This window comes from Leptonychotes weddellii, chromosome 8, assembly GCF_054177405.1.
Source record: "Leptonychotes weddellii isolate Sample4059 chromosome 8, ASM5417740v2, whole genome shotgun sequence".
Lineage (NCBI taxonomy): Eukaryota > Metazoa > Chordata > Mammalia > Carnivora > Phocidae > Leptonychotes > Leptonychotes weddellii.
This window is the reverse complement of record NC_138376.1, coordinates 124,352,717-124,375,934: the sequence shown is the minus strand read 5'-3', so window position 1 is coordinate 124,375,934 and position 23,218 is coordinate 124,352,717. Positions and strand designations below refer to the sequence as shown.

Genomic DNA, 23,218 nt, shown 5'->3' with positions numbered 1-23,218 from the left:
TTTTTTTTTTTTTTTTAAGATTTTATTTATTTGCGAGAGAGAGAATGAGAGACAGAGAGCATGAGAGGGAGGAGGGTCAGAGGGAGAAGCAGACTCCCTGCCGAGCAGGGAGCCCGATGCGGGACTCGATCCCAGGACTCCAGGATCATGACCTGAGCCGAAGGCAGTCGCTTAACCAACTGAGCCACCCAGGCGCCCCCTGTGCTGGCATTTTAATCTTCCTGTTGGACTTAGGACTGTGGAGTTCCCCATATACACACCTCATTCCTATCACTGCCGTCTTCTTCAATATTGTTAAAGAACTTCTCTACCCAGCATGAAGGGCTGCAACCGTAAGATGACGCACTTGCCCAAACCAGGAGGTGCTAGGGGAAATGTTCTAACTGCCGTCTTACCAAGGTACAAACCTGTAACAGGACTGTGTGGTTTTCCTATCACATGGCCAATGCACTCATTCATCAAGGCTTGAAGACTCTAGGCAAATGGGAAAGGACAAGAAAAGAATGTACATTCTCTCAATGATATAAGTAGCACAAATTAAGCTTTCAGTGTATTTAAAAGAAATATGCTATGCTATCCTTAGTAAATACTTTCAAAGTTCATTTAAAAGACAACAGATACAAACAAATTAAACACAAACTGCACATAATTTAAAATAATAATATATGCCATTCAATTTTTATAAATAAAAGCAAATTAGCATTCAACTCCCCATAAGGCAATGATGTGCACAAGCAAGGAGCTTCTCCTACAATCATCTCTACTATTCGGAGGCTAACATGATTGAATTCACATGTTGAACATCATCTTTTTGAGCTGATGGAATGTACTGGAATAACAGTGGTAATATTTAACATTTGGCATGCTCTCAAATGACGCATGCTGAAGTGAAACAGCTAATCCTTGTTCTTCATTAAACTGCTAAAAAGCAGTAACTATTAAGTCAGCACTTTATAAAATTTGAAACTGACAAATATTTTAGAAGTACCAGGCTTCATAGATATCCACTGACTTAGTCGGTTGAACAATATTGTTATAAAAACAAAAGAACATGGAATATCTTACATCAACGTAAGTTAACAACTTACGTTGTTATGAGTGCTTTAACTTTCAGCATTATCATTACAATATGAAAAAAATATTTAAGAACAACTATAAAAAAACACAAAATCAGGAACAGTGATCAACTTATTTCTTTAATTAAAAAACAAAACAAAACTCTAGAATATTCCATACCAAGAAGTCATCTTCTGGCAAAGCTGAAATGAAGGCAGGTTCAATGGCTTGTAGAAAGTCAAAACCTTGGGTTGCCCACCTGTTACATGAGGAAGTTCAATAATCACAAAACCAAGAAAACGCTGTAGCAGTTTTAGCCTATACAATACTGAAAAGTAATCTGACTGGAAAATTATCATCTAAGAAAAAAACACAATTTTTGTCTTTATGTAAATGCCTGGGGTTGAATAAATTTATAGCATGTTTTGAGAAAAAAGGACAAACAGCTTCTTAATAAAGGAACTGGTTACCAAATTGTTTCCATTTACATTCATAAAAGGCTTAAATTGCATGAGGGAGGGAAAAAAATTAGCAATCAGGAAGACGTGTCCAGGGAGAATGTGAGCTCCCCTAAAGTTAACTCATTATGGAACTTTTTTTTTTTTTAAGATTTTATTTATTTATTTGAGAGAGAGAATGAGATAGAGAGAGAGCATGAGAGGGGGGAGGGTCAGAGAGAGAAGCAGACTCCCTGCTGAGCAGGGAGCCCGACGTGGGACTCGATCCCGGGACTCCAGGATCATGACCTGAGCCGAAGGCAGTCGCTTAACCAACTGAGCCACCCAGGTGCCCTCATTATGGAACTTTTTAAGTTTTCCAAAAATTATGGGGTTTTCTGTGTTAACAGTTTCATTTAAAAACACAACAAAGCAAAATCCTATCATCAAAGACTTCAAGATGCCCCTTTTTGTGTCATCTGCTCAGCAATCTCACATAAAATATACACATGAAATACTACCATTCCCACATCCCTCTCATTCCTGCATTTTCCAGCTTCACAGGCTGCTCCAACATTCACTCTCTCTCTCTCTGTAGCAGGAGTACTGAGTTACTTGCAGTTCTAGGATACATCTACTTGGTCCTTACCTGGGTCTTGTACCTCGACCACTCTCACATTTAGTTAGGACATAGTTCATCCATTTCCGGGCAAAGCTTATATATTTGTCTCCTATCTTCTGTCTAAACTCTCCAGACATCAAACGAACAACTTCTTTATGATACTGTAAGAAGATTTTGTGTATATCAAAATTAAGAGGAAAGTAATGATTATACAAATATCTAAACACTAGCAATGCCACATCTGTTTCATAAAATACCATTTTTCTATAAACAAAAAGCAAAATCCAATTAAAACAGATATTTTCAAGAGTATGAAGAGTTCAACGATTCATTAGTTGCATATAACACCCAGTGCTCATCGTTGAACATTACAACAAAAACTAATGATGTACTCTATGTTGGCTAATTGAACATAATAAAAAAGAAAAAAGTGTGAAGAGTTAAAGATAATGCAATGTCTTAAAATGCAGTTTCACCAATGTTTTACTCATAAGTTTAAATTACAAATGTACTCTTATGATACTAAACATCTCTTAAAGAAGGTTTTAAAATGGAAGTAGAAAGCTGTTAGCACAAAATAAAAACTGGACAACTATCTGACAATTTAAAAGGAAACCAACATTTCTGATACCCTGCAGTGGGTAAGATGACATTCTTGATTTGCTGTACAAGATTCCTCATACTTTTGGTAGGTAAGTTAGAGAGCAACTGTGAGGTTACACTGTGCTTTTCCTCTTCTTTTGTACCTACCTCGAACCCAAAGTTGTAGCCCTGAATCATTGCTTCTCGGTAGTACTGCTGTAACGTGACAGACTCAGATTCATCAACTTCAGCATCAAATTCTGAAGTGAACATGTGGTCCACTCGGTCAATGGCATCACTTATTCTGTTGCAAAGCTCTAGTGCATCATTCTAAAGAGTCCCAAACCATAATTAATCCAAACAAAGCAAATCACCTAATACTTAACTGTATTTTAGAGGAAGATTTCTTTCATCATCACAGATACTAATCATTGCAATACATTTTGGCCATATTTATTTTGGTCATTCAAAAATAAAGGAATGTGTTATTTATTTATTTATTTAGTTTGTTTTTATCTGTATTAGGTATTCTTTAACATCTTATGAAATACAAGAGGGAAAAAATCCATTTAAAATGATAATGCCTAATTCCTATAAGATGCTTTCATCTTTAATATTTTGCATATCAACCACCAGCTGCTTTTTCCCCCTTGGCAGTTGCTAAAGTATGACTTCAATCGAACAGGATTTCAATCCAACAGGAAGTCTGTATCGTCCTTCGTTATCTCCCTGACACTCCCTAGTTCAGGGGTTCTCAGTTGGGGTGTCAGTCAGGGTCGATTTTACCCAAGGGGGCATTTTACCCAAGGGGACATTACCCAAGGGCAATGCCTCTTTTGGTTGTCAAAACTTGTGGAGATAGGGTGTGAAATCTATTGGCATCTAGTGTGTAGAGATCAGAGATGCTGCTAAACATCCTACAAAACAGGACAACTCCCCAAAACAAAGAATTATTGACCCAACACGTCAATATTGCAGAGGTTGGAAAACCTTGTCCTAGTTCATGCTCTCTTGTTTCCCTAAGCAGGACTACAATCACTCCAAATCGGACCCCTTCCTCTCACCCTTCAACACACACGTATGTACATATGGTCTCCATTGGGCTATCCCCCTACAGACTTTTCCAAAATATTCTTCCTAAATATTCAACTACTACTCTCTGAGACTTAGAAAAGATAAAATCCAAAACCTCTCAATAGCCTGATTTTTGCCCACCTGATTTTACCAGCCTTATCTCCCACAACTTTCCACTGTACACACCAAGATCTAGCCAAATCAGACTATTTGATATTCAGCGAGCATTCCCAGTACCCTGACCCAGGGACACTGATGCCCAAATGTTCCTTCCCAGTTTGTATCTTTTGAAATCCTCCAAGCTGAAATGCCTCCATTGTGGCAACTCCAGATGCGACCAGGAGGATCCAATGCCTCCCTGCTCAGGAGGAGAGACGCTCAAGAATTCCTTACACTCAAGAATTATCACTATCTTATATAATTTTGCACTCTCCAGAGTTCATTGGCTCAAACTAAAAGAAAAGAAAAAGTGCCCTGCACTGGCATTCGAGTGGGATGGCAATCGATGAGAGAACGTGTTTCTAGGTGAATGAGACAAGTCAGACTGACAGGAAGAAACAAATGCTTATCAAACTACTTATAGTTTCAAGAAGTGCTTCTTCTTCAAGAAGTCAAGCCTTAATGTGACGAAGAAGGCATAACTGATGGCCCGTGGAAAAGCATTGATCAGACCAAGACTGATGAACGGAAGACAAGGTAGAGGTGGTGAAAACAGGAAATAATGAGAAAAGAAGGTGAGGCTCTGGCTTGACCTGAACTCCGAAGGCCTAATGCCTGTCTACAGCCGGCTTTCTCTACTGCATTTAATTTGGCTGAATTATCAGTTAAATAAAAGAAGAAATAAATCTTCTTTTAGGTTACACATTACTGATTTGGAGTACCTCTAGCAAATACTCGTAATTGCTAAAGAAGAAAGAAACCTGGATTAGGAGTGAAGAGACCTAAATTCCAGTATCAACTTGGCTACTAACCAACCATGTGGCCATTGAGAAGTCACATAACTGGTCAAATTTCTATCCCTTCCAATTCCAACATTCTATGGTTCCAAGAAAGATCTGGGAGGTTTTAGTGAAGACATGGGACAATGGGAACCGGGAAGAGGGAGAACAGTAAGGACCACGTAAGACTTCAGGTCCCTCGGGTGAGATGACACTGTCGCACACAGATGCCTCCAGAGTGTCACCTCCACACACAAATCAAGGGGCTCAGGCGGAGGTGGCGGTGACGTACCTTTAGCTGCTGCAAAGCTCTGGCGATGACCGGCTGACTGGACGTCTGCTCCTGGCGGAGAGTCATGAGTCCCTCGATGGACTGCTGGAAAGCTTTTCTCTGGCTGGTGAGATGCGCAGACTGCATGACCACTAATAAAAGATGATCCACCTGGGAGGAGAATCAAGCACAGGGCTTAAAAACAGACCCACTCACCGTTTCCCATTCTAGGTCAACCCCTAGTCCGAAAACAATGGCAAACTCGTCAGGGCCACCAGGCCAGTAAGCCCCAGATCAGAAAGCAGTTTTCAAGCAGAGCTACTCCCTGCCACGGGAGCCACACACCGCAGTGGGCGCTACTGTCTGAGGTCTTCCACACAACGCTGAAGAATCCCATGGAACTGTGCAGGCATGGGGTCTCTGAAACATCCTAGAACTGCAAGTAACTCAGACTCCTACAGCAGTGTGCGTGTGAGTGTGTGTGTGTGTGTGTATGCATGTGTGTGTATATGAGCAGTCTGTGAGGCTGGAAAACGCTGGAATAAAACAAGGTGAGAGGAGTGGCCTTCCATGAAACAGACAAAATTGAGAATTTAGTATCTTTTTAAGTGACAGAGTCACTGCAGTATTTTGCATAGAAGTGTGTGTGATATGACCAGAGTTACATATTATAATGATCATTCTCAAAGCACCCAAACAAACACACACACAGACCTGGAGGAGGGAAGGTGAGGTTAGAAGCAGGGAAACTAAAATTGAGACAATGCACTAGGCCAGGAGCCAGATGACAAAGTCTGACCACGGCAGGGCCTCTGGGCTGCAGACAAAGTGTCATTGACTGGAAATGCTCCGGGTGTGTTAGGGCTGCGAACGAACTGGAAGGGTAAAAGGATGAGTTTATATTAACTGTCACATTCTGGTTTCAACAACTGAGTGGCCAGAGCACCACTTGCTGAGACAGGGAACATGAGCGGAAGAGCAGATCGTGTGGACTCAAGAGCACAGTAAGCCAGTGCGTTCAATGCTGGCCAGGCTGAGTCTGAGGTGCATGCGAGCATTCACCACCACTGTCCTGATGTCAACAAAGAGAACGTGAAGAGGCTTCTTACGGGTTTTAATTGAGTTATACAAATCATCACGGGATCCCTGCTGGGTGAGTAGGTAATAGCCTCTACTACAAAAATGTTAACTAACAGCAAGTAAACCAGAGTACCTGAAGAAGTAGAATTTCTGAATTACAAATTAAATGAGGGAGATAATTCCTTTTAGATCATGAGCATACAGATCACAACTGAACTAAGATATAAATATTTCAAATATTCCAGGATAATTTAACATACTTACAGAATTTGAAGGAATATTTTAGTACAACTTGTGATACAAAATTTTTAAAACAGCGAGGCATATTTTGGGGAAGTCTACAGTTGAGACGACTATGGCGGTTAAAGCAATCATTCAGAAGCTGCTAATAATTTATTTTTCCTAAAAATATTTTAAGTAAATAATACTGCTTCAAGGTAGGGGTGGGAATAGTGGACATGGGACCTGGGAGTGACACACACCTGCATGCTTCTCAGGGTATCAACAGTCTCGGCCTGAGGCACAATTTTGACGGGCTGTGCCTCCCACGTGGCCCAGCTATCTTCCGAGTCCCGAGCGCGATCGCTGTGCTTGGTTAGCAGGAGATAGGCGTCAATCAGGACATCATCTGACTCTTTGGAGCAGTCCTTTCCCGCGGCTGCATTGAGTAGCTGCAAAATAATGCTCTTCTCCGCAGCAAGAGTGTCTGGAACAAACACTTGCAAGTTTTCTAAGCCAGGAATCTGTACCTGCAGAAGAAACGATCCAAAGTCTGAGATTAGGGAATGTCACATGTTACAAAAATTTATTTAAAATACATAAAACTAGAAAAAGACAAGTAGGTGTGGGGAAGGCCAGCACTGAGGGCATTGCAAGGGGCCCAGTCCCATGTGACTGGGGGAGGATGCGGAGGGGCACGGGAGTGCTGTGCTGGAGGCCTGGGAAGGCTTCTCCACTCACTGGGCATCCTCCAGCTGCTTTATTTTCAAGAAGCAAGAAAACACCCTTTAGGGGAGGAACTGCAGCCTGAAACAACCTCAACTGATGCTACTTTGTGATGCTTACAGAAAGTCACCTGACTTGGTAAAAAGGCAAAAAATGTTAATACAGATTCACTAATCATTCTTGGTGGGGGCATCATAAGAAGCCTTTTAAAGATCATTTTAATAAGGAACACATATGTGATACTGTTGTGCAAATCACAAACAACTGCAGGTGGGATAAAACTGTGGGCCTGGGATAAAATTTCCAGTAACAATATCATACACAGAATCTATAAGTACTAAGTCTCAAACAACTTAAATGGTAGTAAAGATGAGGACTCCAAAAGGGGCTCCAGTGACGAGTCGGGCACTGATGGCCAAAGTTCCTGTAAAAAATCTGAACTGTTTCAGAAAATGTGAGGGTAAAAACAAAATGACGACTTAAAAATTAATGATTAGGGGCGCCTGGAGGGCTCAGTGGTTAAGCGTCTGCCTTCAGCCCAGGTCATGATCCCGGGCTCCTGGGATGGAGCCCCGCAGCGGCTCCCTGCTTCTCCTTCTCCCTCTACCCCTCCCCCACCCAGGTGCACATGTGCACACTCTCCCTCCCTCTCAAATGAATAAAATCTTCAAAAAAATCAATTATTATTTTATTATTTTACATTACTATTTTAGATACATTATTTTAAATACATGTGTAACTAATTTTAATAAATAGTATGAATAAATATTTGGTTATTTTATCTGCATTCTAAAAGCAAGTTAGTATGAAAAACTTTGTTTTTCTGCTTATTTCATTGAGAAATTATGAGAAAGTCTTATTACTGGGATCAATATATAGCCAGCAAAGCCTAAAATATTTACTATCTGGACCACGAAGAGAAGAGAAAAACAGGAAAGGCAAAATATTCCAATTACACCATCTTTAATATTTACCTTAACATACTGTTTTGATTTCAGAACATCCAGAAGGTCTCTAACTGGGGCTGAAAGTATGAACTCTGCTGCTATTTCCAGGTCCTAGGATCACAGTTACAAAGAAACTTCTTTAGGGTTAGCTTTTAAAAAAAATAAGGTAAAATAAAAACTTTAAAAAATCAACTGGGATTGATAACTCACCTTTCTCAACATTTTAGCAAATCCAAGTGCCTTGGAGGCTCTTTCTCTAGCTTCGTGAAAGAGTTCCTTCAGTGCTCGACTAATCTCTATAACAGATCTCCTGCCAAGTTGATTGAAATCCAGTTAGAGTACATTAGAGTACATCAAGAAATAAACAGCAATAAAGATGAAGCAAATTGGATAAATGGGAACAAGCAATTATGGAGAATGTACTTGAAATACTCAGAAGCTTGCTCTCTTGTGGTTTTCCAGAAAGTGCTTGTATTCTTCAAATAAATAAGGCACATACAATAACCTTCAAATAACAGTAAGCTTGATTTTCTAAAGATTTCCCCATAATAACTTCTTGGAGTTTGAGATAAAGTTCTTACACTGACTCCCAGCTCAGGATTTTACTAAAAAGGAATATATCCGTGCAGTGGTGGGCTGTTGACTGTTTACCAACTGGCTCCCCTCAAAGAACTGCCTTATGTGGTGTTTGGAGATTTCTGTGGTGTAAATACTCGCATCATCGCTGCCCGCAGGTCCCCAGTGTGACAGCACTGAGCGCTGACTAGAGAAGAGATGTGTGCGGTTGCCCCTCGGCTCACTGGGGCCAGGAGGAGCCAGCCCCATCACACTGCCCACGAGCCCACCGCTTAGACCCACCGCTAGCAAACAACCAGAGCATCATCAGGGTCATTCTCCAGTTCCCCATCTTAGATCTCCAATTCTCCCTGCTTATCCGGAATTCACCGCGTTGGCTCTCAGAACTGCAGGACCTTCTACAAACTGACTCATTCTGACTCTCGGCTATTCAGCACTGTCCCAGGTAAGAATCTGTGTGGATACATCTTGCTTTAACCCTGGCACGATGATATCTCAGGTGTTCTGAAACCCAAAATGTGTTTCTCATCAAATTTTGGATGGTGAGAGAAAACATTTCAGCTCTAGAGAAGTCAGCTCCCCCTGAGCATTTCCTAAGGTTGAATCATATGATATTGCTCGTAATTGGCCACAAAATAGCTGTATGGCTGATATTGCCACAAAAACAGCAATTTAACCTGGTCCAACCTGAATACTATCTCACGGAAGTAGAGGAAATGCAATAGATGCGTAAGCCATTGTTTCACGTATTCAAGCTTAAAGTTGAACAGAAGGAATAAGCCATACATAAAAACGATAACAATGTGCCAAGTGTCAATTAAATGTATTAATGGACTGCTACGGAGGTGGGGGGGAGACAGAAACATAATTATTTAATTAGACACATTCTAGGACACAGGGATGAATTCTCTCTACTCATTTTTAGTCAACTTACACTCTCTCTCCCTTTCTCTAAAGACACTATTTTCATTAGGCTAACTAAATTCTAAGTTCACCTTCCAAGAAAATTTCACAGAAAATCCTAAGCAAGCACACGAAAAGATAAGACAGTAATAAATAGAAGTCTTTAGGTCTACTATGGTAGACCTCTACTAAGGTCCAACGTGGGTGGGTTTGAACAGGGCCCATTCTAGACTCATCGCCACAAGCAGAACTCTGTGAAGTAAGGAATGGGAAGGAAAGGAGTGGGGCCGCACCTGATTTCATCTGAGGCATTGCTGTCGTCAGCGCTGGTCCAGAACTCTGCACAGCTCTCCTGCAAGCCGAACTCTAAAAAACTTCCAGTCGACTTCAGTAGCATCCCCGCGATGTCACTAGGGAACAAGAACATGAAAGTAAACCAGGGAAGAAAAACTGTCCTCACTCATTCTAATTCTTGAATAAGACACTGAAAGGGTCATCTACTGTTTTAATAGTTTGAAAATCAACAACAGTGAGAATTTTTCTTTACTATAAAATCATGAATGTGAAAAAGAGGAACTCTCCCATATACGGGCAAGTATCTATCTTTGTTCTATTTCCATGGTTTTATCATAGACCTTAAAACCTTAAATTATATTCAGAGCAGCTATGTAATTATCATATAAGTGTAATTTTCATCTTAAATGTCCAAAATGGTATAAAATGGCCCCAAATATATATCTAAGACAAGCTGTTTTTAAAAGCTTAATAAACTAAATGATGGAAGAAGAAAACAGAGTGAATTTCTTAAATGCAACTGTTTTTACAAATTTCCCTCACAATTAGCTTTTCATCATCCATGAAACGTTCCCTACGGCCGATGCTTCTCGTTGAGTACACAATCTAAATGCTAGGGTTAAAATGTAAACCCGAGTGTACAAAACAAATCTAAATGAGTGTAGTAAAGATTCGGCAGCAGCTTACTGACCTCTTCACTGAAGGAAAGGAGCTTCTAGCTAGTCAAAGAGAGCAGGTAAGCACAACAACGGTGTTGGAGGACTCGTCAGAGGAGAGAGACCAAACCCAGCCAAAGGGCTGGCTGCACTGGGCCTGCAGGCAATGCAGAAAGGAACCCAGATATCAGCAATGGGAAGAGAGGCTCTGGCAGGAAGGGAATGGAGGAGGGGAAGGAAAGTCCAGGAAGAACAATGAATATGATCAAAAGGCATGAAGATGTGTTAAGCAAGAGGCCTGGTTGTGAAAAGAAATTGCACAATGTGAAAGGAGCAGAGAGGTGGTGGAATAAGACCGAGAAAGTACGCTGGGGCCACGCGGTGGAAGGCCTTGCGTGTCATGCTAACTGCCTGACCTCCGTCCGGTGGGCGAAGAGGCCAGGCTTTAAAAGTAACTGAGTGGGAAAGTGACCTGATTACAAACCCATTTTCAAGAACAATAGTGTACAAGGATATCCATGAAGGGTTTACTCCACAAATACTGAGTATTGGTTATGTACTAAGCAGCAGGGAGCAGAACAGATAAAAATCCCTCCAGTGAATAGAGGAAAAAACAAGAAATAAAAAAGGAAAAGATATAGTTCAGATATTGTTAAGTGCTATGGAGAGAAATAAAACAGGAAAGGGAACTCAGAAGTGCTCGTGAGTAGGAATTTCCATGTTAAATATGGGGAAGATGACATTAAGACAAAGACCTAAAGGGAGTGCAAAAGGGGTCATGAAAGTAACTGGGGAAGAGCAGTCTAACAGAGGGACCACCAAGTGCAAAGGACCCGAGGCAGGAGCGTGCCCCGCCTGGGGACACAATCAAGGGCCACTGCAGCTGTGCAGCATGTCCAGGAGAGCCAGGGAGGGGAAGAGCACAGAGGTTTAGTGACAAGTCAGACTGTGCCCGGCCTGAGGGGCCATGTTCAGGAGCTCTGGGTTTCACTGAGGAAGCAGGGAAGCTGTGGAGTATTTGGAACAGAGGAAAAAATGGTCTGAGGTGCATCTGAACGAGGTCACTGGCTGTGGTGTTGAGAACAGACCAAAGGGACGAAGAGCTGAGCAGAGACTCCTGGAGAGCGCCTGCAGTCATGTGAGAAGTAACAGCCTGGGAAGAGCGGCAACGGGAAGTGGTGCATAGGGGTCAAATTCTGGATCTTTCCCGAAGGATCAGAGGTAGTGTGTGAGACAAAGAAAGCAATTAGGGATCACTGGGAGACTGATGGAGCCTGGGTGGAACAGCATGTGAAGGAGACGGGTGCTGTGCTCAGCTCGGCCGAGCGAGAGCCGCACCAGGGGCCAGTCCCTCAGCGGGGCGTGGAAAGCTCGGGAGCTGCTCAGAGCAAGGCTGGTGCAGGCCAAGGCCAGAGCCCCCACCGCTCGACCTGAAGGACGAGCAACAGACAGAAACAAGGAGACTGACAGGAGGAAAAGGGGATGCGGTGAAATCCCATCACTTGAATTTGTAGCGCAAATGAACAGTGACCTTTAAAACAATCTCTTCTGCAGGCGGGCCAGCCTGGAGACAGAAAGTGCTAACAGAATAAACGGCAGGCCAAGCCGAACGACAGGAGATTGAGAGAAGGCGAGATGCTGAAATGGAAAGGCAGATGCATGGGGAGTCAGGGCCTGAAGGGCTGGAGAGGTCTGGGAAAGAGCAAGCTCACAGCTCACTGGAAACACAGGCGGAGAGGACGCGACGAGGACGTGAAGAAGATGGGTGGTTAGGGCAGAAGGGGGAGCCTAGGTCCTGAGCAGGGGACAGAGATGGCGGAGTCGACGACAATGCGCCTCTGCAGCTGGAAAAGAGCCAGGCGAGCAGAGGCCCTGGAGAATACACACGAGGGAGGGAAAGCTGCTCCAGGCCAGGTGCGAGGAATGCACAGAAAGGAGACAGAACTACACTGGCAGATGAGGCAGCAACCACCGACGACAGCCGAGGGGTCAGGCGGCGGGGAGGGGCACCCCACCATCAGCGTTCAGCTCCCCAGTAAGAGACGGCCATTTCCAAACACACACCAGTGACCACACTCCCCTCCCTCAGGGTTTTCCTCTGTTTACGTTTCTAACCTGTGCCTCATAAGGAGATTCCATGATTAGCAGAACACACGAAAACAATCTCGGGAAATGCACACCTTGGGTTCCCCATGTCCCCACACTGAGACTACAGGCCTGTTCTACTCTTTGGAGGCCTAAGAGGGTTGACACTAAGGCAGGGTTTCTCAACTTCCAAACTGACATTTTGGGTGGATAATGTTTGGTTTGGGGCGCTGTCCTGTGCATTGCATGATGTTTAGCTGTGTCCTTGTCCTCTAATCAGTCGGACCTCCCAGTCATCACAATCAAAACTGTTTCCAGACATTGCCAAATGTCCCCACAGGGCAACCCACCCCCCCTACTGAGCACCCTCGCTCAAAGGACCCCAAAACCTGGGGGAGAGGCGCACACACACACACACAGGACTGGTTGTCATGTGCACATAACTGAACAGGCAAACGGGCCAGCAGGTGCACTCAGGAGCACAAGGGTTCCTACCAGAAAAGTTTCCCAGCCTGTGCTTCTCCTCCCCGGATGTAATGGGTTATTTCTTTGGTGAAATTCCATTCTTCTTCTAATAGGTTTTTTAGACTATGGGATGCTTGAGGTAACTGCTGCAGCATTTGGATCCAGCTTCTCATGTAATCAAAATACACCTTAAAATACAAAAACATAAAGGGAGATATTTGAGAATGGAACTCAGCAGCTCTCAGCTTTCACCTCTGTTAACCTGGAAGCTACAAATTAGAAGGGCCAGGTGGAGGGGAACCCTGAGTACACAGCACAGAGAGAAGCAAGATCTTCATCACAGGACTGCTGTCCAAATGGAAATGTCTCTTAAACTGCACAACTCAACTCCCCGGCAACTTAACACATTATTTACAATCTCTTTAAATTACCAACAAAATAAAATGTTCACCATGTACACAGAAGTAAAAAAAGAATCAAAATAATAGCACCCAGAAATGTTCATTATTAATATATTGTGAACATTATTCCTTTAAGAAGTTGGGATTCTTACTTGTCTAACTGCTTATTTTAACTTCAGACAATATCTTCCGTGTTGAGAGGGAATGAACACACTTTTCCCCACCATCCATTCCTGACACCCAGATTTCTATGACACAGTTTTTTTCAAGATTTATGACATATAAATTATGATTTCTAATCAAAATACCCAGTTTTTCTGAAGTGGGGTTTATGTCCACCACAAGTCCTACAACAACAGCCTTCCCATTCCTAACTCCTTATTTTGATGTATCTGCTGCTTACTAGAGGGTTTCACTATCCATCAGCTTTTCTCAAGATAGGGTCCCAACTGCTAGATTACAAACCCTCACTGCCTATGGATTCTTTTACCAAAAGGACAACTCGAATGAGTATGAAATACCTGAGTTACACATTCTCTGCCCCGGGACGTTGAAGGCATTACTCCTCCACCACTTTCGAACGCTGCATGTTGTTCAAACGAAGAGCCCTGACGCTGGCCCCATCTCCCGCTGTCCCCACTCCCCTCACACCTGGAGCTGCCTTGCTTTTTTCTCTGCTCGGAGGTTCACAGGATTCTGTATTTAGTCTCAGATCTCAGTTACCTCCCCAGGCTACGTCTCAGGGTTTGCTGGAATGAATACTTTCTGAAATCCAGTACTAATTTTCAGTAGGCAAACTGCAGGTCTGTATTTCAAGAAAACTGTCTTCTGTTGTGTCTTTGGATGCTTCTGGGCCTCCAGCAGCCAGGCTGTGTGGTGGGAATCTGCAGTCCGGGTCCCTTATGAACACCAGTGTCCGAGTATGTGGAACCTACAGTTTTGCCATCTTTACCAAATGAAATAAATCTCTTAAATATGAGACCAGGACCGTCCTCTGGCTTCTCGGAGTGCTGCTTCCTCTCCCTTAAATCTGGCTGTCTCCTGAGGGTGGCCCTTCTCTCATACAGCCCTGCCACGGGGCGCCTGTATGACCCCGGACTTCACGGGCTGCAAACAGTTTGCATCGTCCTGTGCATCACTGAGCCTTTCAAACCACTGCTCTTACGGTCTTATTTAAAACCAAAACAAAAAAGAAACACATGCCCCTTTAAGATTTGAGTCATCAGATACACCATCGAACCCTTTCTTCATAGTGTCACCTACTGATTTCCAACTGCCCGTCATCCTTCGTCACACACTCCGACATCTGACATCGTCTTCCCTCCGCCCCAGGCTCAGCTACCACACTGTGCTTCACCCCAGATCTTATCATTACGGAATCATCTCTAGGCCTCAAATCATCAATCCAAATAGGCTGATTCTAAAACCTCCTCCCCTCCATCCAGTTTTCTGTTCAACTAGCACCCCTGTGACTGTTCTCTTATTTAATCCTTACCCGAACTCCAGTGCACCGTTTTCTCTTCTCTCTCCAGCTCACTCCCCCTTGTTCCGCCCCCTTTCCTCCTTATTCAGCTTAGAGCCAACACGGTCACGCTCCCCATGCCACTGCGGTCACCACCCCACACCCTGCCACCTCTCCCTTCCTTTTCAGCTCACCTGCCTGCGAAACCCCAAAGCATGATGAGCCTGACGAGCCCGCGCCCCATGCCCGCACTCAGGAAGCTGAGGGCCACGAGTGTCAGGGGACCGGGAGGAGCCACTGCTCTGTATGTCGTCCCAACCACATGGTGTACGGTCTGGTAATATTCGTATCTCCACCCAAGCCATTCTCCTTCTCCCTACAAGCACAGTCTGAAACTCCGCCATTTTGTCAAATGGCCAATGCCCACCCTCACACATCTCATCCCTCCTAGCAAAGAAAAAAAGGCATTAGATATAAAACCCCTCATCTTCTCAATACCAAAAATGCACACCCACATGTGACATGCCGTCCTCCCCTTCCTAGCGGTGGCCAAGTGAAGCTTACACCTGTATTTGGAGACCCACCTCCTCATGGCATCTGAGGAACCTCGCACTATCGATTTCCCTCTTCTCTGATATGCATATAATTCTGTCCATCTCTTTCCCTTAACAAAATCAGTCCCAAAGGCTTTCAAATGGTCTCTAGTAACTTCAATTTAAAAACTCTCCCTGGACCCACAGTCTTCACTATGAACCCCACTGCAAGAACCAGGCCTCAGCGGGAACCCCAGCTGTGCATGTCTCGGCCCTCCCTCTTGCTTCCCTCCCTCCTGCTTCTCGGCCCCTCCCTCTTCCACAACTGCCACATCTTGTTCATCAGTTTCATACTTTCATCCCTCTTAAATTCTTTTTATGTGGTTTCCTTAAATCGATCACATGTTCCTACATCTCTATCTAGTTTACTGTTTTGGTTATTTCTAAGGCCAGGGCCAGAGAAATGAGCTAAGACAGCTGATAGCTTCAAAGTGATTTGTTGCCTCAAGCAAACGCTCACCAAGTCACGTCCCTGCACCTGCACACGTACGTGCTTAGGTTTCCCTAGTCAGGATGATGATGTAACACAGAGTAAAGCCCCCAAGTCACAGAGATTCTGCATCAGGACCTGCTGACCACGGCTCCCCCTCACCCCGCGAAGCTCGCATTCGGCGGCCTTCCTCAGCCGGCAGGACACACTCGGACAGCAGAGTTGTCTCCACTTCTGCTCCCCTGTCTTGCAGATCTGCCGCTGACAAGTCCTCTACAGGGACTCCTCCTGCTTCTCTCCTGACCGTTCACACCCCAGATATCCCAGCTCTAATGAAGCACTGGCTGGGTAGGAGATACTTAGAGCTTGTGCCCACCCTCATTTTAGCCCAAATTTCAAGGTAAGTGATTGTAACAGTTTTCTGGAAGCAAGGAGAGGAGAGCAGTGTAGTCAATTTCCTCCTTTACTGAACATGGAATTTCGTTCTTTACTCTTCCTTCTTTTCGCTGATTTTTGGTGAGGTTCCTGAGAAGGGTGTTGTGGTACACATAATGTGACTGACCATTCAAAGGCCAATCTCTCCCTCCTTCCTAACAAAAACACCGATTTTGTTTGCATTCCCCCAGTTTTCAAAACATGCCTCTGCCATTAGCCATTGAGCATACTTTGAGGCACAATTTTAAAAATCACTGGTAATTTCTAGCTCTTCATCTGCGAAATTACAGAGATGAAACTAAGGGAGATCTGGCCCCACATGGATCACTCGTAGCAAAACCAAGACTAAATCCTAAGTACTTGTAGCTCTAAGGAGTAACTTACTTGCCCTCCACTTCAGATGGCCCACAGGAACACCAAGGACACCGAAGCTGACTGACCTGGAGGACACGGTTCACCTGCCTCATTCTCTTCCTTCCTGCCCCAGTGCCTGTACGCTAAAGGGTGCTGTGCGTGCCTTTGTAAAACCACCAAAGACAGTTTGGAAAGCAAAGCACTTTTTGGCTTTTTAAGCTCCTGCTTTAACCATCCAGAGAGAGAGAGAGAGAAAATAATTTGCTTTTGCTTTTTAACCATGACTTTTCAATGGTAACAACTTTTCTGACCTAAGAAATATATAGTATTTCAGAATGTAGCCACATTTTACACACTCTGGTCTTTTATGCATGCTCCCGAAATAATTAGGAAATAATTTCAAACTCAAAACTATTTCTTGCGATATGCCAGATATTATAAGTCCCCTTCGTACCATTCTTCTTTCTATCCTTCTACGATAGAGGCTGGAAAGCTAAATACTTGCAGCCCCAGCCTCCACGACAGTCAAGAGGCAGGCAACAGGTTTGGCCATATGACACAGTGAAAATCTGTCGGCTGTGGCTTCCAGGAGAGCTTCGCTGCTCTGGACTGAGCTGGCAAGGATACTTTTTCCCTTTTTTCCCTTTTCCTTTCTTCTAGCCTAGAAAGTGGGGGTGGTATCTGGAGGTGCTGCAGCCATCCCGAGGCAAGATACAGCGAGATGTCCCACAAAACATGTCTTAAAAACATTACAGAACAATATACCCATATGCATGGTCATTTTTATATTGTTTCACTGACTTGCCACATGACAGAATCATCTGTGCATACACTCTAATGAATCCAACCTGTGTCCGTTATACACTAATACCCCACCAGAAAGTATGGAAGACCAGACCACTTCAAGCCATAGCCCCTGGCTTACGAAGCTTTCGGGCTAGTCGGGGAACGCCGAGAGCAGAGCAGCAGATCACTGAGTCCGCAAGGGCACGGCGCCGATCGTAACTGCTGAGACGGTGCAGAGGAGGTACAGGTAAATGCACGTTAAAGGTTGAAGTTGTCAGATAGGGCTTTCTAGAGAAAAGTAAAACTTGCAAGTAAGTCTTAAATGAGTGGATAAGGAAAAGGGACATGTCTACCAGGAGGGAATAATAGGAGCAAAAGGACAGAGGTTAGAAAGCACCAGTAAGCACAACACCTGTGGTGTGAGAAGCCTGGGGAGCTCCTCTTGGGAAGAAATCAAAGTAAGTCTGCTCCTGCCAAATCACAGTATTTACAATTCCTTGGATGTGCGTGGTTCCTCAGCTAACTCTTGACTCAGGGTAAGAGCTCCCACGTGTCCCCAGGCTAGTTCAGAGGACCTGTCCCCAAGTCGTCCCTGCACCTCAGCAGAATTCCGCCCTGGTCCCAGCAGAAGAGGAGCCTCTTACTGTCCACTCCTGCCTTCCCAGCCCGAGCGCGGGCACGCGATACAGAAATGGCTGATGCCAGACGGCTGGATAAAATAGGACTGGACTATGGTTCCATTTCTGGGCCATTCTGCTATAAGATGAAGAGTCTTAGAGTTAAACAATGAACTAGGGTAAGCTTTGTCAAAAATTCTAACACAAAACCATTGCGGATTTGTTAAAATGTGGATTTGGGAGAAACAAATTTAATCCAATACTAGATGAAAAAGTCAGGCTGAAGACTGCCGTCCCCCTTCCCGCGCTTGCTCGCTTGCTCGCTCTCTCACACACACAGAGACGGGCACGCACGCTCCAGCACCCTCCCCTGCCCCCGGGCCTCACCATCAGCATTTTGTGCAGGTCCTCCTCGAAGGCGTCGATGTTGCAGTCGGTCTTGTCCAGGCGGTCCAGCACCTCGTGCAGCATGAATTGGTAGTACTGCTTCATCAGCAGGCCGCCCTTGAGCACCTCTTTGCACTCCCTCACCAGCTGCAGGGGCACAAGCTCTGTCACTCCACACACCCTCACCGCACCCCCTCCTCCTCCACAAAACCTCTCAAAGTCCTAAAATATTTTCCAATTCCTTACCAGTTCACTTTATATAACCATTTTAGTAGTCTTGATCAAAAATTAAAGAGTGAAAATAAAAGTGATTAGGATTATCGTATGAATACACAGAGAAATTATCATACAGGAAAACATTGATTTGTGAAACTATATTCCCCTACAAAAACATTTATGTAGAAAATAAACCCCACAGAAAAAGATCTATTTTTCTACTAGGGATAGGAGAGAAAAATCCCCTAATGAAACTGATGATTTTTATCCAAAAACATAATAGAGATTCAAATATACTCACATGCCACAGAGCACGACAATCTTTGTAATAATTTAGCATAGCAACTACTGCGATCTGTGGCCTTTACTATCAAAAGCCTCTAATCATCACAAAAATCAAACCTAAGCTCAATTTGATGAAATGAGACGGAAGTCAAGGGAAAACAAATCTAAACAAAAAGCTGAGTGCCACCGCCATGGGCAGGCCCAGCAGGTAATGCTGGAAAGGTGGGGGAGGCTGACATGGGATGACTGACCTTAAAGTCTTTTCATCATAATAATTATCATGTATTACCATAATATTATTTAAAATGATGGGGATTAAATAAATTATGATGTACCTACACAGCAGAGCACTCCTGCAGCCATTTAAAATCTAGTTTTTGAAAAATATTTAAGGGTAAAAACTCGTATTTTTTTTCTTTTACTTGTATGTGTAGGAAAAACAGATGGATAAAAACATACCAAAACAGTTACAGTGGTTATCTCTGACTGGCAGCATGATAGGATAATTTTCATTTTTGTCTGTATCATTTTCTGTACCTTTCAAATATTCTACAATAAATATGGATTGCTTTTATAAACATAATTTCCCCCTTTAAAATGGTCTAAAAATAATTACCCACGGCAAGAGAGCCATGGCTAGAGTTAAATCTATCAAAAGCTATTCTGTTCAGATGTAAATTTCTCTGTTAAAGATGTCACTTAGGTGCTTATAACCAAATCTTTGAATAATTTTAGCCAAAATTTGTTTTATTTTGATTCTAGTAATGCTACATTCATCTAAGTATTGTTTTTATTTTTTTAAATATTTTAACATAAATTCCTGTTTCATCCTCACAATAGCTCCCTTGGCAAAAAGTAAACTCTGCCTTGTCTTACTAGGTTATATTCCTGAAGTATTCATTTTGTGAGAAAGGGAAATCAGTATTTTACCCAAACTTCCTAAATTACCACTGCAATCAGGTGGACAAGTGAGAAGCAAGGCCACAGTGGATGACAGGACAATAACCAGAAGCAAGGTGGTGAGCAGCAGGGCGCATGAGGAAGCAGCGCTCTCTGGTCAGTGCTGGACAGAAACTGAAGCGAGGACAATGAGGTCCACGAGTCACCCCCTCTCCCAGCTAAACCAACAAATTCAAGTCCTATTCTGTGCCTATCGTATGGCTTGTGTTTGTCCCCAGGTGCCATTGGTCATCCTGAGCCAATGAGCTCCTAGCCCTTCCATCCTGAGGGGATGGACATGCACAGTTGACAAAAACACACCTTTTTCTTTCTTTTTTTTTTTTTTTCAAAACCTGACATGTTTATTTTGCATAGTGGATGTAGTAATATCATAAAGTACAAATACATTTGGCAGCATTCACTGTGCTAGATACAACTGCTTCCACCCATTCCTGTTACCTCTGGAGTATCAGACTCGCCTAGAGAATCCCATCCAAAATGAACGAAAACCAAGAAAACAGCAGCTGTCATTACTATTTAATCCATGCAACTGACTAAGCAAGCAAAAAGTCCAAACATCTCTCCACTGCATACTCTAAAGGCATTTATCTGTTCCCATGTAGCTTAAACAGAACAAAAATAAATAAATTTAAGGAATTTAAACTACTTCTAATGAGTGAATTTTAAGTTTCCAGCCTCCAAAGACTGATGTTAACAGACTATGTCATTTCATCACTGTACTTTTATATCCTTTCGGAATGAGGAAGTGATGGCAGAAAGGTTGAACCACAATCTTATCTTTGAGACTACATGCAAAGAACATTTTAAATTACCCTAAAAAGAGCAGCTTAAAAACACTAACATACACTCATTTTTCACTACTCGCAAGAATTAAAAAAAAAAATCCTCAATCCAAAATAAAAACAAGCCTATAGAATAGCACAGTAACTGCTAAATATTTTTAAACAGTCGTTGAAACAGACCTGCTTAATACTCAAGAGAGATGGTTCCCCAGCAGGCCTCTGTTCCAGTCTTAACTTCAGACACTCATGTATCACGTTCAGAAGGACTCGACAGAGCACCAGGAAGGCAGGCTCGAAGGAGGGTAAGTCCATGGACTTCAGCTCGTCCCACGACACAGTGCTGCACTTCTGCTCTGAGGAAGGTGGCGTCCTGGATAACTGCACATAATCGGAACCCCACATGGGGTCTGGAAATTCGGAAAACTATAACAAAAATTCAACAAAGGTTAAAAGAGCATACAAAAGAATGTCCTAAGGTCGTGGTTATAAACTATTATTCTCTATAGTTTGCTGATGATCTACAAAATCACAATTTTTCAGGTAAAATAATCTTTAGAATAATTCAACATTTTCAACATAGACCCAAAAGTTCTAAAAGTAATAGAAAATCATAACAAGGACACCAAATTATAATATTTTTATCAAAAAAGCATAGTAGAAAAAGAATCAAGTTCATCATTTGCATCAAACATTTTATCATCATACTTAAAATGATTAGAACACTTTATTTTTAAGGTTCTATACAGCATTATCCACAACTATCTCCAGACCGAGAAAACCAGAAATTACTGAAATTTGAGAAAAGATTACAAAACCAGGGAGACATTTATGTAAACATAAAAACTAGTTGGTTCAACCAATTCTTCTGTCCGTTGCTCTCTTGAGCTACACCAAATGATGCTGATAGAAAACAATTCATAAAATTGAACTGGCTGGTCCCACTCAAATATCTGCTATTCAGCGTTCCTAGGAATCTCAGTGTTGCTCACCCTTTCTTATAGTTACCCTCTTCAGATGCCTTATGCTTTCCCTCATAAAATAGGGGATTCGGAGCTTTCCCCACTGTCCTTAGACCCCTGGCAACATCATCCTGACCAATCATATCCAAAGACCTTCCCTTCTCCTTTTATTGAGAAAACAGAGGCCAACAAAATTCGAAAACCTCAACTTCTCACCAATTTATTTTTTTTAAAGATTTTATTTATCCATTCCAGAGAGAGAGAGAGCAGGGGGAGGGACAAGCAGACTGCGCTGAGCGCGGAGCCTGACATAGGGCTCGATCTCAGGACCTTGACATCATGACCAGAGCCAAAACCAAGAGTCGGCCGCTTAACCAACCGAGCCATCATCCAGGCGCCCTTCAATTTCTCTTCAATTTAAAACATCACCAATTATAGGTATTCTGCCTCCATGTCATTCGTATCTATGCTCCCTGCCATTTAGTGAATTCTTAACTGGTCTCCTCTGCTCCTTTTATGCTCAATATATACTTCTGCATTTAAATTAATACATACTTCAGTTTCCCGTAACAGCCAAGAATTTTAAAAATGGTACATCATTTTTAAAATGTGATCAATGTGGTCAGGTCAGGGTTAAGACATGTCTGTTTAAAAGCTTTAGGCAGTAATAAATGCTTCTTTTCCTCTGGTGTAGAGAATGAGCTCAGGTCAAAGGTTTATTCAAAGCTCTACAAAATTCAGCGAACTTTCTCTGATAAAATTCTAAAGAATTCTTTTGGCATTGTCTAGAGCTCCAGCCCGCTCACCCATGCGCTACAGGCTCACTGGGAAACAGAACAATCCCTACTTGTCCACAGTGAAAACAACACCGCCTAGGAGACCCCACAGGCAGACCCACGCTGCTGCGGAGGAAACGGGGTCCCACTGGTGGTGCATGCTGGTGACTCAGTCCCTGTCCAAAGAGGTACAAATGTTAAAAAACTACTGAGCATGGAAGAGGAAACAGCAATTTTAACTAAGGAAACCAAGCTGAAGCATCAGAACAGCTGACTCTCATTTAATGTGGGAAACAGGAGAGAACCGTAAAATACTCTACTACACGACTGCACTGAAGTCCTCTGGAAAAAATTTAACAAACCAAGATTTCTAAAACAAGTTCAATAAAGACAGTGAAAATAGAATGGATGTGGTAAAAACTAAGAACTCAGACATTAACTATAGAAATTATCACTACAACAAAGAGCAAAAGAAAAAGGAAGGGAAGTTTTGAGTGAAAAATAGAGACATGGAAGTCGGATCTAGGAGCTTCACGTGAGAATAACAAGAGTGTGGAAAAAACAGAAGGAAGAGATGGAGGGGAGCTTTTTGCACAGTCAAGGTATCACTAATATGTGAAGAAGAAAGAAGAAACCTCCTTGGATACAGAAGAACTCAAAGTACAGTTCATTTACCTTCACTAAAAAACTCCCTGAGGAAGTACAGTAGGGTCTAGTCAAATGAAAATTAAATCAGAATAAAGATCCAAAGACAAAAATACCCAAGGAAGTGAGAAGCCACGAAGCTAGCAGCAGTTACACAGGCAGATACAACTCCATAATGGTAACTTGGTGAGAGACTATA

At 43.0% G+C, this 23,218-nt stretch overlaps 1 protein-coding gene across 5 annotated transcripts in view; it reads right to left on the bottom strand.

The window, feature by feature from the left end:
• MAP3K4 (mitogen-activated protein kinase kinase kinase 4) overlaps positions 1-23,218 on the bottom strand; it is a 94,027-nt gene that overhangs the window by 25,490 nt on the left and 45,319 nt on the right. For 3 of the 5 annotated variants that reach the window (XR_014148048.1, XM_006734278.3, XM_006734279.2), the window contains exons 4-15: positions 20,820-21,062; positions 18,397-18,543; positions 12,962-13,119; positions 9,725-9,841; positions 8,163-8,262; positions 7,980-8,063; positions 6,543-6,809; positions 5,002-5,151; positions 2,866-3,027; positions 2,143-2,276; positions 1,237-1,315; positions 396-474 (exon numbers count right to left, since the gene is read on the bottom strand). Coding sequence is in view for 4 of the 5 variants with exons in the window: in XM_006734278.3 (XP_006734341.1) it covers positions 396-474; positions 1,237-1,315; positions 2,143-2,276; positions 2,866-3,027; positions 5,002-5,151; positions 6,543-6,809; positions 7,980-8,063; positions 8,163-8,262; positions 9,725-9,841; positions 12,962-13,119; positions 18,397-18,543; positions 20,820-21,062 (1,720 nt within the window). In the remaining variant the exon portion in view is untranslated. The remainder of the gene's footprint in view (positions 1-395; positions 475-1,236; positions 1,316-2,142; positions 2,277-2,865; positions 3,028-5,001; positions 5,152-6,542; positions 6,810-7,979; positions 8,064-8,162; positions 8,263-9,724; positions 9,842-12,961; positions 13,120-18,396; positions 18,544-20,819; positions 21,063-23,218) is intronic. The other 2 variants (XM_031029205.2, XM_031029206.2) reach the window with 1 other exon arrangement.